At 31.7% G+C, this 19,972-nt stretch overlaps 1 protein-coding gene across 10 annotated transcripts in view; it reads right to left on the reverse strand.

Annotated features, from left to right (window-relative positions):
• NFAT5 (nuclear factor of activated T cells 5) overlaps positions 1-19,972 on the reverse strand; it is a 120,808-nt gene that overhangs the window by 39,443 nt on the left and 61,393 nt on the right. For 6 of the 10 annotated variants that reach the window (XM_057713282.1, XM_057713281.1, XM_057713284.1 and 3 more), the window contains 4 exons: positions 10,111-10,669; positions 5,110-5,302; positions 2,897-3,087; positions 894-1,066 (listed from right to left, as the gene is read on the reverse strand). In XM_057713282.1, the coding sequence (XP_057569265.1) occupies positions 894-1,066; positions 2,897-3,087; positions 5,110-5,302; positions 10,111-10,669 (1,116 nt within the window). Of the gene's footprint in view, positions 1-893; positions 1,067-2,896; positions 3,088-5,109; positions 5,303-8,370; positions 8,480-10,110; positions 10,670-11,122; positions 11,185-19,972 lie in introns of those variants that run through there. The other 4 variants (XM_057713285.1, XM_057713286.1, XM_057713287.1 and 1 more) reach the window with 3 other exon arrangements.

Below are 19,972 nucleotides of genomic sequence, written 5' to 3' on the forward strand. Positions count from 1 at the left end.
CAAATGAGCCCACTTGAGATCAGAAAGATATTTACTACTTTCTTTTTAAAATTAGGATGTTTGCCAAGCTAACGTATGGGTATAGTCACTTCTGAGATGAATTAAAAGGAAGGGAAAAATAAGATTTACCAAGGGTGAATAATTTGACAAAACTAAAGCTACAATTAAATAACAAAGTCTTTGTAAGTGTCATGGGGGTACCAAGGTCATAATACCCATAACAACCTAACAGGAAATTCAAGTGAATGGAACGCAGTCTCTTCTGCTCTTTTGAATTCAGAAGCAAGGCCAAAGAAAATAACACTTAATGAAGAAAAAAATTTTCCTATTTATTACTTGCAATAATACTCTTTACAGGGAAACCAGACTATATCGTGAAGCACATACAATATGACTGAATTTAAATACATACACACGTCATTTGCTTTCTATGCCAAGGTTAGCTAAGTAAGAATTTCATTTCCCACTATACTATAATACTTTAATTTGCAATCAGAACTCCAACTGCTATATATTTACAAAGTTCTGCTTAGCTTACTGTTTCTTACATTCTAATACAAAACACTTAAGATGACAGCAATTTATCACACAATGAAGATGTTGTGAAAATCCTTTGGCTTTGCAATTTACTTCAAGCAAACTATTCAGATTAGTTTTAAGTCAGTATAGGATAATAGGAAGCTATGAAATGCTACATTCCTTCTGAATTATGTTAGAAATTACCCACCTTTAGTTTAGTCTAGAAAATTTGACTATAGCTTTTAAAATGTTTCAAATTTTGCATGATCACAAGCTGGAGTATGTAAAACAACTTATATTTAGAGATACCTGAAAGATTAATAGTAAATGAAAAAAACTCCATATATTTAATATCTCCACATTTTCTTACTTACTACATAAAATCGGAGAGGAGGGTGTTTGCAGTGTCAAAGTGGAGCCATCTTTCCTCGTGATATTAACTCGAAAAACCAATCTGGCACGAGTGCTTTTTTTCTTGGAACCAGCAATTCCTATTCTGGCTTCAACATCAGCATTCCTCAATTTCAATATCCCTACGCAGTCCACCCTAATACAAAAAAAATATATTAAATGATACTTTCTGTTGCATAAATAGTACAATACTCTTAATCATACAAGGTTTTTTTTAATAAATTTATTTTTTTATTTTTTTATTGGCTGTGCTGGGTCTTCGTTGCTGCACACAGGTTTTCTCTAGTTGTGGCGAGCAGGGGTTGCTCTTCATTGTGGTGCTTGGGCTCCTCAATGTGCTGGCTTCTCTTGTTATGGAGCATGGGCTCTAGATGCATGAGCGTCAGTAGTTGCAGCACATGGGCTCAACAGTTGTGGCTCACGGGCTTAGTTGCTCCGCGGCACGTGGTATCTTCCTGGGGCAGGGATCAAACCCGTGTCCCCTGCATTGGCAGGTGGATTCTTAACCACCGCACCACCTAGGAAGTTCCAAACAAGTTTTCTTTTTAAAAATAATTTGCTTCCTTATTAATTTTTAAGTATGTAATATAATCATATGGTTCCAAATTCAAAAAGTAGAGAAGGGTAAATTGTGAATATTCATAACTTCTCATCTTATCAATTTTTCACTTATAACAATAATGGAAAGAAATAGTACAGAAGGAAAATCACTACTTCAAAATCTGAACATAAGTAATGTTTTACCAGAGATACTTTTGCTTTAAAAAATTAAATTTATCCTCTTTCTTTTTTGCACCTAATTCAGATATTAAAATAGAGGGACGGATTTTACTTGAAAAAAAATTAGTAACTGTCTCCCCCAAAATGGAACACTACACAGTCATTAAAACATATGCTATAAATAATATTTAATGTTATGGAAAAATGGTCATGATAAGTGAAGAGCGGATTACAAAGCAGGGAGTACTGTATCACCTCAAATTTTATCAGAAGAGAGGATGGAAAAATAAATGTTAAAATAGTAATTAGTTCTATTAAGTTGGAAGTTGACATTTGAGGGGTATGTTTTAGCTTTTTATTCCTACTAACTTTTACTGAGTTTTTTATTATTCTGTATTTTCAACTTACAAGGAATGAGTACTATTTTTATAATCAGTAACTCCCTATCTTTCACCATACACATTTATTTTTATAATTTCAAAAGTTAAAAAGTAAATAAAACTTTATTAAATATGTTTCAAGATTTCCCTTTTCCAATTACCCTCTTATTAACTTATTCAAAATGGCTTTCAAAAAAACACCCCTGAAAACCAAGTAGAGAAAAGTCTTTAGCTATCCAATATAAATAATTACAACACAAGTCTATCCCATATCAATATTTGCTGCTGTTATGGTTATCTTTAGGATTAAAGGTCCTTAACAAAAGGATTAAAGAGAAAAAATTTTTAACTAAATCATTAACACTTCTAATATATTTCAGGAAATGAAAATACATAAGATGAAAAATAGGCAGTCTTAGGATATAACTTTTTTTAACATAGGAAAACAGAAACAAAAGGTAAATTCGGGCCAGCAATATGCTTTTTCATACCAAGATGAGTCAAGGAACCATGAATGATCTCTGTCAGTTTCTACTGCAAACACTAAGAAAGTGGAATTTAAGAAAGCAAATCAAATTGTTTGTAATTTTATTTTTTAATGTTAATATTACTAATTCCAACATGTAAGTCTATATATTTTCCAAAAGCCTGAATTCCACATGGCTTTTATATCCTTGCCTTTCACTATGGGAATTCTCTAGCAAAGGGCAAGAGTTCATTTCCACCCATTACCACTCTTCAATAAACTATTCTTTTTATTTGTAATGTTTAAAACATTTTAATAGAATACTCAAAAGCTAACAATTTTTCCTGCCTACCGCAAAAGTATAATGAATTAATAAAAATTTTTTTTACTAAGTACTCACGCCAGTGTCATATTGTTGCTCGGATCAAGGCCAACTTCTATAACAGTAGTGCCTTCAATGTCCACTTCTTTGCAGGGAGTTGTATTTCGCCCAGTTACCCTGCAGGCCTGATAAAATCCATGTGGTTTCACTCGACCAGAGTCATTGCCCACAAACACCTGCAACACTACTGGCTCGTTATGGCCTTCCAGCTGGAGTGAGATAACATGAAGCATAAACATTAATTAGCATTTCAAATAATCTAATCAAACCAACCAACTATTTAAGACCAACTCCTATGTTAGTATATTTATAACTGGATTACAACAAAGAAATAACAAGTCCTTCAGAAAAACAGAGGTAAAATATTTTCATAAAGGAGAATTAGCTAAATTTTTGCAGAAAACTCTAAGTTTCAGTTCTGCAATAATCATTTTAATTAAAATTTTAGACATTTAATGACAAATTATCATTCATAATTAATTTGTACAACCAGATGTGAATGAACACATAATCCTTTCAGGTACTGATACATTTATGGACTGCCAAAGCATGCGGGTTACTCAGGATTGACCACCAGCACTAACAAAAAATTCATGAAACTGTGTCAGTGGCATCGTTACCACCATCACCAAATGAGCGTACATCCACTAAATTTTCACTTTGTTAAAGTTATTAGCATAGGAAAGTGTTTTAAGCGCAGTTATATAAATAATAGGGGAATGGAGCTCATTCTCATAGACTAGACATATATATACAGCATCATAAAATCCTGGGCCAAAACATTATGGTCTGAAAAAGTGCTGGTTCAAACCAGGACCTATGGGTCATTACAGGTCTCCAGCAAGCCTTCATAAATTAAATTATAATTTGTATGCTGAAGAATAAATAAATATTTAAAAGAGCACTTAGGAACAAATGTTTCTAATGCTGGTTCTCGAAAAGGTTCAGTTAAACTTTGAAGCTGTTAATACAGAACACATAAAATCATAAAATAACTTGTAAAATGCACATCAAAGTGCTTTAAAAAAAACCCTCATATATCTTTTCTATCCAAGAATAACTGTAACTCTGTTATGGGTATCATCATAATGAGTCAAATAAGCAGGCAAATAAGCAGTCTACCCAGACTGTTAGCAGTACCTAGACAGTATCTGGCACATAGAAGGGTACAATATTTGTTGAATGGGTGAATAAATAAACTTTAAGATCTGCCAATTCACCCCCTATCACAGGCAATTAACCTAACAATACTTCTGCAGACAAGTATTTAGACAAAGCACAACTTAAAGCCAAAGCAATTAGGTTAAAAATATTTATCAACCTGTCAAAATGTCTGGTTAGACAAATATTTACACAAAGCATAATTTGAATTTCTCACTTGCCCATTACTTGTCCTAAGACTGGGGGACTGAAGAAGGATTGGAGTGGTGAGTAGTAGAGGTGTAGGAATGATACTGTACATGTGACTATTAACCGACCTTATAACGGTCATGAGTAAGTTTCTTGATCCCAAGTTTCTACCATTATTTCTTTCAAGTATAAAACGAAAGGTAATTCAATTAAATATTATTCAGCTAACCCATTTACACAAACTGTATTTATAAGAATCTACCATGTGACTCGCCAAAATCCCTCCCTGTTTAGTATTTTGCAAGGGGTAGGAACACTTGTTAAATTTCTCTCTGTAATAAAGTATCCCAGTTGCTGAAATTTAAGTGCCCTCTCTTTTTTCTTTTAGTCTAAGTTCTGAAAAGATAAAGACTCAATTGATATCCTGTTTCTTAAACTGAAGACCTAAGTTACCTATCAACCAATTCTCTTCTGAGTTGAGTAGTCCTGATTGCTTTAGCTATCTTAAAAACCTTATTTTCCAAGTCTATGATAATTTCTACAATATTTCTTTGGACTCACTTTAAAATTTCTTCTTAAATATAAGGTTTGGGAAGAATCTAAAACAGTTGCTACCAATGTCAAATATAAAGTGAAGATAATTCATGATTGCCATATATTTTACTTGTTAGAACACATTCTCATCTCTCCTTTCATCTAAAATTCAAATGACATCAAAGTAACAATATTTGGCCTATAATTCAGTCAGACTTTTATTTTAATTTCTAACATATAAAGTTATTATTCTATTTTAGGCAGCTTTTTTTTTTTGGTTAAAAACAAAATAACTAATATGTAAAAGTGGATAAAATTCTTCACATATTGATAAATAAAATAAGTACCTTTACTGTAGGAAAGCCTTGCTGTGTTCTGTCCTTTACTGAGCCACGACTACCCTCAGTTAGGTACCGAGCTCTGTGCTGGGTCTCAGGTTGTACAACTATCTTCAGCTCCTTTCCCTCACTTTTAACAGGATACTGTCCACACAACATAGGGCTCTTCTTTACTCCAGTTCCTTTCTGGTTTTCCAACGTTCTGAGAAGTCAAAGCACAAAGCGGAAAAAGTATCAAAAAGAGTTTTCTCAAAAGTCATCTAAGATAAAGGAAGAAAGAGAATAGGAATTAACATTAAAAACAACTGATTATCTTACTGACAAAATAAAATACAGCCTAAGGGACAGTACATTCTATAAGTGAAGTATCTTTTAAAATTTTGTAATTAAAAAGAATGTATAATACTTGCAGTTTATTGTATGTCAATTGTATCCCAATAAAAGTTCTTAAAAAAATAAAAATAAAAAGAATGTATATATGTGTATAACTGAGTCACTCTGCTGTACAGCAGAGATTGGTACAACATTGTAAATCAACCATACTTCAATTTTAAAAAATTGAAAATAAAATTTTGTAATAAAGTTGGACAGAGAAGACAAAGAATGCATATGTGTGGCAGGAGGAAGGAAGACTGAATGCAATAAACCAGGAATAACAGGAAAGAGAATAGCTAATGTCACTATAACCTTTCACATTGCACTTCAGTCAAAATAAAGTTTAAAAATTACATATATGTGTGAGTGCTACATAAAACTACAAGATTACCATTATTTTCTAATAGAGTTTGCAAAGCAAAAGAAAGTGGGAGTAGCAAAAACAAACAAACAAAAAAACACAAAAGGCCTTAAAAAAACTGAGGGGACATGTACATATTCTTTTGGATATCTTCCTCAGTGCATCAAACTGAGAAAATTATACTAAAAAAAAAATCAGTGATTCAATTTTGATTTGGAAATTAACTGTACTCTAAACAATCTTTTTCAGAAGTTAAATTTTTCAGAATATTTTAATTTGTGATTAATTAAAGCCCTTAGCATATAAAAAATTTATAATCTGGGCTTTACAGACAGGCAATCTAACAATTTTTTTAATTGGGTTTCTAATATTTACTTGTATATCATGCATTTGCTATGCAGAATGTATGTTCAAAGAAAAATATTTCAAATAGTGGTTAGGACTTCAGGTCAACAATTTAGTCTGAAGTACTGTAAATATGTGATAAAAATAAATAGAAGAATAATACTATTAGTTTAAAAATTACCTATGTATATTTAAAAATAGAGTCACGGCCTATAACGCTTTCTATATAACTTTCCCAGTCCTAAATTTACACTCACATTGAAGATACAGGAGCCAAGAAATGACTGTGGACAATACTTTGTCCAAAAGCAAACAGGCCCTGGGATAAATATTATGACTTCAAACACAGAGGAGCAATGGTGGCTAAGCAGCCTTAAACCTAGCTCTAATGTTTATCTTTCCATCTCTAACCAAGTTGTTGCCTTAGTCATAAACAATAAAGAGGGAAAAGGCTATGTTCACAATGGAATTTGGGATTGGGGTGAACCCACAGCTAGGAAAGGGAGAGAAGAATGGAGGGAACCAGGGATGCAAAGGAATGCAGTTAGACTGACTGGGTGAGAGGAAAGGTTCTGAAGGGAAGCACTTTGCTCAATCTTCATATTCCCTAAACCTTGCACAATTTCTGAAACAAAAGATGTTGAAAAAGTATTTGTTGATGAAGGCAAGCTTGTTGATGAAGTCTGACATAATTAAGTCAAAGATTACCTGCATAAGTAATTTAAAAGGCCCTGGAAGAATAAATTCTACAAACAAAAGCATTGAGTCGAAGTTGAAACAAAGGGCAATAAATCCTATTTTTTCATCATTCTGGGCAGAAATTCAAATATTTGCACCGCATACAATGTGCAGCACTTTCCATATGAAATTCTATAATGATACTCTGTTTTACACTCATTTAAAAAAATCAAAGCAAAAATATTCACTTAAACTATGTCAAAACATCCCCCAAATATGCACTGAAAGGGACTAAAAGAAAATACAGCAAAATTCTAATAGTAGTTGTATCAATTTACTAGATTATAGGTAATTTATTTTCTGCTCTTTTTCTGCATTTATCAAATGTTTGTAATTAATATCTTTTAATTTTATAGTAGAAAAGGGCATACTTTAGCCTGAAATATAAAGAAAATTTAGCACATCATTAATTTGGCAAGATATGGCTTTTGTATTCACTTATGCTAGCCAAATTAATATTTATGATGGTAAATAGATGATACTGAGTTTTACTATTTCAATAAAACAAAATATTTCATTTGGGATGAAAACTATTAAGTTGATAAAGTATATACATTATGGCTTAAAGAAGAATACCACATGTAATCAATTTCTGAAATGATACTTTTAAAAGCCCTTAAAACTAACTTTATTCCCTAGGTTTAAATGTAAAAATGGCATACATACATATTTAGATCCCTAGCTGTGTAAAACAATAAAAACATCAACTAATTCTTAGAAAAGTAGTCATTCAAATTACTAATTTTTAATGCATTATGGCTTAAGGAAAAAACAAGAAAACAGCAGCTAATTATATGGGATTTTACTTCTAAATGACTATCTAAAAAGAAAATCCACTGTTTTAGCATATTCTATTCAGAAGTCTTATAATGGTACTCTAATTCCTTTGTGTTGCACATCCTTTTGGTTGCCTGACAGAAAAATAATTTTCACTATAAAATGCCTAAAACAGGTTTCACATTCAGGTGACATCATATCTCAATTTCTAGGAATATGTAGAAGAGACATTGGGCTACTGATTCTTAGGACATTAAGGTGAAGAATTTAAGAAAAATATGGCTAGGAATGTTTAAATACTGACTAGCTTTTTAAAAATGATTTTATTTTCTTAATAAACTTTTTCATATAACATTTTAATTACACAAAAATGCCAGTTCCATCTTGAAGATCAATAAAAACTGCTGTACTCAACATATTTGAGAGTACATTTTCTATAATTTAGCATTATATAAATTGAAAATTTATGGCGAAATTTCTTTCATGTTTCTAACATCTCTCTTATTGAAGAATACAGAACACCAGTTTGAGATCATCTTAACAACTGTTTTCAAAGGCCTATTTTTCTACATTTACATATGGCTTTATCCTTTCCTCAAAATAGTTCTTATAAATTCAAAGTTTAAACTTCTTCCATCATTTTCATATGCTAGTGTCAAATATTTTTCCATTACCTAAGAAGCTGGACATTTCTTCTGCTGCTTGATGAGTTTCTGTTCCATGAATTATTTCATGAGAGATTTTGTCTTGACAAATGTTATTATACTTTCCCTGGGTAACCTCAAATCATTTCTAAGATATATCTATCATACAAAAGCAGAAGCAGAAAAGATGTAGGTCAAGATATCTCTTTAACAGCAACTGCAAATCATGTGTGTCGACTAACTGTAAGTCAAAATTTTATTTGTTCTTCATCTGAACTTTAACATTTATTTCAGTATAAAAATGAAAATCTCCCTTATGAAACTTAAAAACAAACGAAAAACGCTTTCTCCACCAAAGCCCAAATAAACACATACCTGTATTTAATGATAGACACATATGAGCCTTTTAAATCTGTGTTACTATGTTTCAGAGCATTATTCTATAGGTAATAGTTCTACAAATATGTCCTAGAATTGTTGACTCTGCCAATGAAAACACTTTAGGAAAGGGTATATATATATTGTTTTCTTTTAGATAATTCCTAATCTGGACTTTTTAAAAATGAAAAATATTTAAATGTGCATTTTAATTTAACTACATCACCCCAAAGGAGTTTTAAATGAGAGTAGAGAAGAAAGTAATATAGAATAATCACTGCTTAAATGGTAGATATTACTTTTAAAATATACTGAGGAAATATTTAAGGAAGGTATAATATACACTAAGAATATTCCCTATAACTCTCAACCAGATTTTTAACTTAAAATATACCAGTGATGTAATCAAATAGTGAACCAATCAAAAGCATCTCCATCATATTTTGTGACAACCTGAAATTGTAGGAGATCCTGGGTCAACTAAAGGACCATATATATCCTACTACTCAAAAAAGTAATCTCTCGAGATCCAGTGAGTTAAATTTTATCAAACTATGTTGAATATACTGTAGAAAATCTAATCAAAAGTCCAGCAATTAAATATTACGATAAAAGTATTAAAGGAATTAGAAAGTTAAAAATAAGTCATAGTATTCTGTACTTTAGAATTGAATATTCTGTAATATAGCTATTGAAATATACTTAGTGAGTATTGTGAACTGGCAGAGATAAATGAAAACTCAAACAGGTACCATGATCCTGTTCTATCACCCTTTAGATACATAACCCAGAATTGCAGGGGAAAAAAAGGGATATATTTATTTTTTAAAAAATCCTGAATTGGCATAATATAGAAAAGAAAAAGCCTAAAATAAATACGGGAATCTAAATTGAGCAGCAAATTACCAATTTACTTTTTTCTTGTTTTCATCAAATAAAAGAAAAAAGGAAAATAAAGTCTAAAATCTTCACAAAAATGGAAACAGACTGAATCATATGGAGAGACAATGTGAAAGAGAACACAAGCCAGCCCTCTGTAAATGTTTGCTTTAACTACAGCCTTATTTCTATGAGTAAAAATATTTTAAATTCTTTTAAGGTATAAATCCATTTTACACTTAAAAATTACTTCTAAACAGATTATTTTCATTTTCTATTACTTAATCATACCCATACTAAGATACCTATTGGTAAAATCTACTGGTATTTTATTTTCTTCTCTAGTGAAACCTGATAATTTTAACTCAAAATTGATACGTTATTTCAATGATAAAATTAGTATCTTTGCTTTAGATGCAAACTTGGGCTGAGCAATAGAAAAGAAATGAGGAATGATTTATTTTTTTGTTTTGCATAATGGTGAGAGAACTTTAAAAAAATTTGAATACCAACCCATTTCCTGCTTTTGAGTTGCCTTTGTTGTCCGTGGTAAGCTGAGAAAGCACATAGTGAGGTGCTTTGGCACTGTCGGCATCAAATATATCCATATTAGATTCTTCACAATCTCGTCGTTTGACCCCCGGCCTCTGCTTTGGATTTCGTTTTCGTGATTTACGAGGTACCTCAGTGTTATCATTGTAGGAACTGGTGCTCATGTTACTGAAGTTGGAGGGGGAATCCTCCATCCACATACTGCAGCTCTGCTCAGATTCCAATCCACACCCCTCATCCTGGCAGGACATCCGACTGTTATCCAGCAAGTCCTCAGGTGGTGGTGAGATGTACAAGACTGTGTGCCTCTTCGGTGTTGATGGATGCTGCTGAACTGTGTTACTGGTTAACTGCTTTTCACTTACCCCTCGGTTACTTACCCCCAAGGCTGAGGAGCAGCTCTCCACTTGCATAGCCTTGCTGTCGGTGACTGAGGTAGAATAAATGGTAGGGCTGGAAGAGGTGGTAAAGGAGCTGCAAGCACCGCCCATGGAGGAAGAGGAGGGAGCTGAAGAAGCATCTGCAGTGTACAATTTAACAGTAAATACACTATACATGTTTTCACCTAGGCTGGCTAGCAGTCCCATTGAAAATGTGATTTGTGAACTGATTGTTTTTCCCCAAAATGAATAGTTGGAATTTGGTTAAGTTTTAGAATATAAATGCTTCAAGCAATACAAGGCCTAAAAAATGCAATTTTTAAAAATGCCCAAAGAGCATTATTTTACTTGTGTTATAATTGATAGATTTTTAAAAATCTAATTTAATGTTTTAAGCTGTAAAGCAAGAATAAAGATTTTATTGCCTCAGCTGGATAGTTCTACTGAATTTTAATCATTTAAAATAATAAAAAAAAAAACCCAATATGAAATATATGCTTGTGGTCCACATTCAATGCCAATTAAATAATTCATTATAGAATTTGAAAAGTGGGACTGTGCTTAGCCACAAAATATTAAAATAAGTTTCTAACCTATGAAGCAGAGAACTACAGGTCATTTTTAATGCAGACACTCCCTGCTTCAGAGGCAAATCCTGGAATAAAAATATGAGAAAATAAATGAGAAAAGAGCTGCTGATTATTCCAGAAATCAATTATAAAATGAGAAATAAATAGAAAAAATATATAATCAACTGAATTGGAGGCAAAATGGAACTGGTACCGTCACTATGATTTGTTCTAAAATCTACAAGAATAAAAGTGAAAAAGGTTTGATTTGGAATATGCTGGGCTGTAGAAGATAACCAAGGTAACCACTCAAGGTCTCCAGAAGTTGGAAGTGGCAGTTCAAAACCATGATCTCTAAGATAAATAAATCCATCCTTCATGGTAGAATGATAAACAGAGGAAGGACTTATTATTGGATGTATTTTTTTATAAAGTACTTGATTACACACTCAACAATTGGTTACCACTGTCCATTTCCTATCTCTTTAAAAGGCCTGCTTGATTTTATCTATTAAGGGGATTTCTTTAGATGAGTAACAGTAAATTTTATTGCCTGAAATTTAACAAAAAAAGAGTTAAACAGAAAAAAATCTCTGGAGAGAACCAGAATAAGTTTTTACCTATTTACCTATTATGCCTAACATAAAAAGTCAAAAGTGGATCTTTTCAAAATGTATGGCAACTGGCAGAACAACTCCTTGAAAAATCTACTATTAAACCCTTAACAACATAATCTCAGGAGACACACTAATAATGTTAAGGTTGGAAGTTATCAGCCTTATACAATTTTATCTTGTATAAGATATGGAAAGGTTTATAATCATAAACACACACAAAAATGAAAATAGGTAACATGTGACAGACAACTAAAATCTGTTTAAATCTAAAATTAATTTTTATCTATAGCCAAGTATGTTGTTTTAAAGTGGTATGACAAAACTTAAAACTGTGATGTGCAGTTATTGGAATTGCAACATTCACATCGATTACATAAAGAGCAATATGTAAGAATGCCAATGTTTAGATAATCAAAAGCCAAGTGCCAAAGATTTTTAAATTGAAACATGCACCAGAACACTTAAATCTCTGAAAGAACTAAATTCACTCACAATTCTTCATTGTTGTCAAGGCTGAAGAGCAGTTATTAATATTAGCCATCAATAATATGATCTACATAGTGCCACATGGAAAGATTCTTCTCAACTACCATGAGTTAATGCACTTAGAGCAGTTAGATGATACCAGTTCCATTTTCCAGTTTGTATCCTTGTCAAATGCAGTTGAAATTGGAAAATTCAGTCACTTTAAACTGCATTCCAATTTAAAGAAAATTTTTTATCAATTTCGTATCATGCATTAATGCAATGTTTTCTTAGTAAATAAATACTTTAAAAGATTTGTAAAACTACAAAATCTAGATGCTAATGTCAGTGACAGTTTAGGAGCTGATTTGTAGCCACTTTGGGTTTCAGTAACAAGGTTTTTCCTTATTTTTTGAAAAATATTACAGAATTCATTTTAGAAAAAATAGAAAAGGTATTATGTCTAACATTCCTCCATCTGTTCCAACTATTGGCAAAAAAACCTAAATGTTTTTTGTGTGTATGAGCCTATGTCCACCATTTTCAGAGAAATACAAGTATGCAGCATGCAGTATTTGCAGTGGAACACACAAAGCATGCAGCGTGAATGCTGTGAACTTGTATTTCTATAAAGCAGCCTTCCCCACCCACTCTTTTTGACTCTAAGTACCATGCACATGAGAATGCAGAATATGAACATCTCAGGGATCCCTGTCCACGACAGATGGAAAGTCAGGTGAAATGTAATTATGAACTCCAAAGCAAGTTATGTGATATTTATGAATTTAATATGCAAGATATAACCTAGCATTGCTCTTTGAATTATGTGTGATTTTATCTTGAAAATCTTATCTAAAAATTATGGTTATAAAACCCAATTGATATAATTGTACATAAATATCTGTTCTGGGACAGGTATGCCAAACTGTGATCTCATACCCTACATAAGTTAAAATATTCTATACATTTTCCTTGGACACCTAACACACATTTTTAATATTTTACCTGCAGTTTCCTGGATATACTTACTAAATAAAAAAGTTCATTAGCACAAAACTATAAAGCTGAAAACATAAACTCTGTCAGAAGACAGTAGTATCCTTTAATTTTTTTTAAATTACTTTTTAAAGGTTACCTCAGTTTGATCCTAAATTACAAAGGTTCTACTCATTTTAAGAATATAACAAATATAAGACAATTTTTTAATACTATAAAACTCTCTACAAAAGTATCACTGTTCCTATGATGATGATGAATGTGGTGTATAAAGCCCTTCACGTACGCATGTTACAGTCTCCTTAGCAAAACATCACCTATGTGCATTAATAATGCCAAGTGAGGTGGTGAAGTAAGGGATAAGAACCATGGGCCCTTAGAGAGTATGGACAACATCTTTCTCATCTTAGGCCCTCCTGACACCTAACATACTATGGCTTGCATGTAGTAAAAATTCAATTTTTTAATTAAATTGATTGATGGGAAGCCAATATTTGATATGTATGTTGAGTTACATTACACTGATAAATAAATGTACCAATGTATTCACAATGGATACATACCCAGTTTTAAAAAAAAAAAAGATTTACTACTCAAAATGCTTAGACTATATCTTACTATAATAGCTTTATCTAATACAGGGAAGGTTTAGAAGTAACTTAAGAGTTTAGAGGTACTATTTCTACAAAGAACGTGCTAATAACTTTCTTGAAATTTATACATAAACCAAATTACCTACTTGTGTATTAATCCATAAATTCACTAAAAATAACAAATTCTTAATATTATCTATTAAAAAGTAAATGCATAAAATAATAGCAAGAACATTTTAGATTTCTAAACACTAATCTGTCATATCCAAGCATTCCCAGAAAAGCACAACAAATTCCTGGGAATATTATAAATGTTCTTCAAATATTTACAAAAACATTTTAATCACTATGTTATTAAATATCAGGATATAGCTTAACTTACAGCCCATAAAATTAAAGTATCATGTAACCCTGCCTCCTCTATATATTCCTTTTTACTTATAAGTTCTTACAAACAAAATATGCTGACTACCCCTCCCATCCTTTTTCGGTTTTGAATGTCCATTTTTTACTGTTAGGAATGTAGAGACTATATTTAGTTGCTGCTTATTAAAATAAAAAACTCCAACATAAAAATGTTTTAATTGCTTTTATTTTCTCATCAAGCAGAATAGTCATAATGTATTCTATTTTATAATCTTATAATTTTATTTGTTTTTTAAATCCCTTACCAATCCTTCATAAAGTTGAAAGTTTTTCTTAAATTTCTCCTTAAAATTATTTTCTCACCTAAGTAACGTGTGAATAAATTTTTATTGATTTTCTTCTTTTATGAAAAAACTTATCTTTCAACTTAGAAGAATTTATTTTTTTAAGATTTTTTTTTAATATGGACCATTTTTAAAGTCTTTATTGAATTTGTTACAATATTGCTTCTGTTTTATGTTTTTGTTTTCTGGCCACGAGGCATGTGGGATCTTAGCTCCCAGACCAGGGATCGAACCTGCATCCCCTGCATTGGAAGGCGAAGTCTTAACCACTAGACCGCCAGGGAAATCCACAAAAAGAATTTACTTTTTCCACAGCATTTTCTGTGACCACAGAGAGCACAGCAAAACCAAAGGGAAAAGTGATAGGCCGTTTTTATAACTTACTGACAGAAATTTATAATCTCAAAAGAATAATTTTAAAATTTATAAGTGAAGAAAAGCATCACATCTATAGTGTTCTATATCTAATAATTTTGTTATTAGCAGTAGCCAATTTCTAGGCCAAATGCCAGTAATGATGGTGAATTTAAACTGTATATTTGGCTTCTTTTAAGAATTGACATAATCATTAAGGTTCACTATGAATATTCAAAGCACTTGAGATAAAAAGAATAACAGATAATATCTACATGGATATTCCAGAATTTGCAAGTACAGTTGACCCTTGTACAACACAGGTTTGAACTGTGTGGGTCCACCTACAAATTTTTTTTAATAAATACATACTACAGTACTATGCAATTTGTGATTGGTTGAATCTGTGGATGCAGAGCCAAGGATACGGAGGGCAGAGTGTAAAGCAATACATGGATTTTTGACTGTGCTAAGGGACAGTACCCCATCCCCCTCGTCCCCATGTTGTTCAAGTGTCAACTGTATTATTAATTTGATTGGAAAGATGAAAATGGAGTTTTCAATGCTACCACATAGAGAAACGCATGTATATTTTATATACTGCTTGCTTAAACTATATTCTAAAATTAAGAACTATTAGTTGTAGATTTGTAAATGAGAAATTAAATTATCATATCATTTTGGTGCTTTAAATACCATAAAAAAGAGATGATACTTTATATGGAACTAAATAAACTTTTTATAGAAAGCTTTGAAATTAGAAACATTCTGTAAGGTCCTCAAAAGAAACAAACACCTTTCACTGATTTTTTTAAAATGACAAAAAATGACATTTAACTAAGCATCCAAGATAAAAATGTGGTCCCTAGCATTTAAATATTCACTTATACTTTATAACTTCTCAACATCAGTGCAAAACCAGTTGAGTTTCCTTAAAAAAACTAAAAATTTGCAAGTGTGCTAAGTGAACCAATAGTGGAACGGAGAGGGAATAAACTACTGACTGTTCAGAAAATAATAATAAAAACAACACAGGTTATTTGGAAACAATTTCTGGTCTAAAATCCTTACTGTTCAGCCTTATTCTTTTTAAGTATTTTATTTTTCTTACTGGTAACAATGACTTCAAATCTAAACATTTTGTCTGATAAAAGTCACCAGATACAAGAACATATTTTCAGATCAAAGAAGAAAGATATTGAGAGAAAAAAACTATAAGGCCAACATTCATGTTGCCAAGGGACTGAAAAATCTAGAACACACAAAGTGGCTGCAAACCTGCTTTGTCAACACCTTACATGCCAACCTCCGTTTTCTACTTTTCTTCTTCTTCTTCTTATAATATGAATGTAAAGTTTAAAACTTTACAAAAAGTTTTAGTTTCAATCAGTATCAATCCACTATTTAGAAACAAAAAAAGAAAGGAAGGAAGGAAGAAAGAAAGAAAGAAAAAAAGACTTATGAAGAAGTCTGAAAACGAGACCGACCTATACCCTGGGTGAGATTGGATGGGTTAAGTGTCTCTGGCACTATTTGTCTTCACTATTGACAGACACTGTCACACAACCCACCACACGATGCCTGTCTCTGAATGGCGAAGCTAGAATGCAAGTTAAGTGTATTAATAGAAAAAACAACTAGCATCCCAGCATATAAAATAAGCAATCCAGATTACCAAAAAACAAAAACAAAACAAAAAAAACAAAAAACAAAAATTGCAGGGTGGATCACTTAATTTACATGTTTAAAACAGTTCCAATTTCCCATTTGTACTTTTCCCACCCAACATAAGTTTACATGCTACAATAAGCAATGTTTTAAAACAAACTTTAAAAATTTAAATTATTAACATCCAAATAAATGCACGTTGGGAAATTTCTTATTCAAAATTTTTGTTAACTCATATTCACCAATTTGTTCTCCTGTTTACTAATGCAATCTAATCCATAAGCCAGAATGCTCTCTCTAGGTGTTTTTCAACTGTGCCCTTACCCAAATTCCCTTAAAGAGTAGAAGACGATATGTTCTGACCAATACACTAAAGCAGTAAAAATAAATAAATAAATAAATCTACATTTTACCAGCAAGAGTATTTTCATTTCTCAGGCCAACTTCCAAACACTTCCTCAATTCCCACCCACCCCCCAATCAAAATTACCGATTTTACACTTTTTTAAAAATTTAATTTAAATTGGGATCTTAGTTCCCACAACCAGGGGTCGAATCCACACACGCCCTGCATTAGAAGCATAGTCTTAACCAATGGACTGCCAGGGAAGTCCTAATTTACACTTTTAAATTAGATATGCTACTGTGCATAAAATGTTTGATCCTAGAGGCTCTATTTAAAAAAATAATTAGCACTACTGCTGAAGCTGAAAGGTTTGTTACTGATTTACTAGAGACCATCCTTCTCTCCTCCAGTCCATCAAACTGCCAGAGTTCTAATACTACAAAATAATTACCCTTCCACTTTTAATCTAAATTCTCCTAAAATAATTATTTTTACCTTGTCTGAGTGCCATTAATAAATATATTCACAGAATATCTAATTAAAGAATGTTTCCTGAAAAATAAAATGCTTACAAAATGTGTAAGTGTCCTGACACTGAGAGCAATGTTTTAAATATATATTTTGTCCTATTCAACCCTAAGTATTTAAGCACAGTATAAAAAAGGTACTAGGTACACATTCTACAATTTGTTTTTTAAATCCTTTCCTCTTGGAAGAGAAAGATGCCTTCTCTCATCCAGTAATTTAAGTACTACTGGGTTGATACTGGGTGAAGAGACTAAAAAACCCAGAAAGAATCCTCACCCTCAAATAACTTACACACAAAAGGGAATAAATATACTAGCTGATGACTACATTTACTGTTGTCAAAGACCCCAGGAAGAACAGGTTTAAAAGAAAAAAAAAAAGACAGCTATTATACTACTTGAAAGGTAATGTTTAAGACAAAAAGAGAGATTACCACCAAATTAACTTAAAAACTGGACAGAAAAAACAGTTCTGAGGGATGCAATTTGAAGGTCACTTCAACACTTTATCATATAATACAGTTTAAAATAGTTTAGATTAAATAATAAAGGCAGTCCTGCCAACGCTATACCAATGTCTTCACATTTTTTTTTTAGATGTGAGCAAAAAAGGGAAAGAAAATAGTATTTGTATCATTAAAATCTTCTAATTTAATCGTTCGGAATGGTTTTACAACTGGATCTGGATTAGAGTGTATATTATTCAATTGTAGATAAAATAAAATGTCTAGACAAAAAACAGAAGTCATAAATTGCTCTACTAGAAGTTTTGATAATTGATCACTCAACTTAATCATTTCATTTTTTAAAAAGTGGTAACAGAATTCTAGGAAGAATACTTAATCAGTAAACTTTGCAGAATCATCCCTTTGGGCAATGTCTGTTCTCCCTATGATTCATCATCTTCTATCAATGCTTCTTTCATTTACAAGGGTTCCTAGTGAGAGAGTGTCAACATTAAAGAGTAAGTCAGAAAGGAAATCCCATAGCCCATGTGTTGTCTGATATGCAAAACTTCAAAATAAGGTAAAAAACAGACTGAGTGAGAATGGAAAGAAGCAAAATAAAGTCAAAAAACTTGTTTTTGTAAAAATAAGATCTATTTTTTAAAACCTTACTAACAAATTTAAGGAGAAATCCATGTGCGAGGGAGGTCAATGTTTACCGAAAGATCACTAATTATCAGGCAATATTAAGTATTTTACACATTTACCTTCATAATAGCCTTAAGAAAAAGTTGTCCTTACTGTGTAATTAATTACAGGGGTAATATGAGAAATTTATTGAACTTCCACAAGATTCTGTTTATATGAAAGAAATGATAATGACAGCAATCAGATTCAAATTAGGTCTATGATTCCAAAGCTCATGCTAACTTTATTATCTTTCACATATGGGAAAAGAGAAATAATGTCACAGAAACAGGTGAAGTCTTTTGTTGCATCCTACCCTAATAATTCCCCTCACTCTGGCCCCAGCTGGAGTGTTTTTATACAACTTTATTACTATTATTTATACAACTAATTATTATGAAACAGTTATGGCAATACTTTTTGCTTATTATATTATCAGTCTTATTGGTAACATAAAAAAAGTAAGCCCACTTCTGTGTATTAATTTCTTAATGTGAAATTCTACAAAATACATAAAAAAAAGAAATTGTGTCTATTTGATATATGTATTTTGTCTGAGTGTTGAGAATCTGTGTGCAGTTTTAAAATGCTATGCTATAGACTCAGGTAATATAAAAACGTGGTTATTCTATCAGAAAGTGAATAAATCACAATATTTATAAAAGTTGCTAAAAATTAGTAAGAGGACCAAAAAGGTAAACATTTAGGGAATAAACCATTAATAGGCCATGTGTACTTCTTGTCAGTAAAAATTTATAATATGGATAGTCTCCTGAATCGGTAATTGTTTCTGAATTAACCATTATGGCCCAAGTTTGCTGATGCTTTTCATTCTAATAATGCAGATGTTAGTATACATCTATATGGTTACATAGGTGAATTACTTTTCCTGTTAATGGGCTTTGGGTTTAATCTTAGGAATATATACTACATAAAGGGCCAAAATTATGAAATATATGTTAACCTAGTTAACCCAGGAGAGCAGTCAAAGGCAAATTTGCTCCTTAAGTTTAGTTAACTCAAGAAAATAAGAACTACATAACTGTAAACATCTTCTAACACTAGTAAACAAGTTACAATAAATTCAATGGGCTATGTATTCTGTTGCTGTGAATCATTTTTATAAAAAATTTATATTCTTTTAGAAATCATATTCCCATTTTCTAGATCCTGAAACTTGCAGAGAAGAAGAAGAGGTATGGCATTTTCCAACTCAATATCCTACACACTGCCTAGTCCAGGATCTTGTGTTTCCCTAATTGAAGTGACAGCACAAAATGCTAAATTCCCTAAAGTACAATGGCAAGGAGAAAAGAACTTAGACCTTAGTGGGAAAGAAGAGCGGTATCTTGTGCCTGGAAGGATTGGTACAATTCCCATCACATAGTAGGAACTCAAAAAAGATAGCTTATATTTTCTTCAACTCAGTTTTTATATAGATTTGTTGCCATGGATGGTTTAGAAA

This window comes from Hippopotamus amphibius, chromosome 16, assembly GCF_030028045.1.
Source record: "Hippopotamus amphibius kiboko isolate mHipAmp2 chromosome 16, mHipAmp2.hap2, whole genome shotgun sequence".
Lineage (NCBI taxonomy): Eukaryota > Metazoa > Chordata > Mammalia > Artiodactyla > Hippopotamidae > Hippopotamus > Hippopotamus amphibius.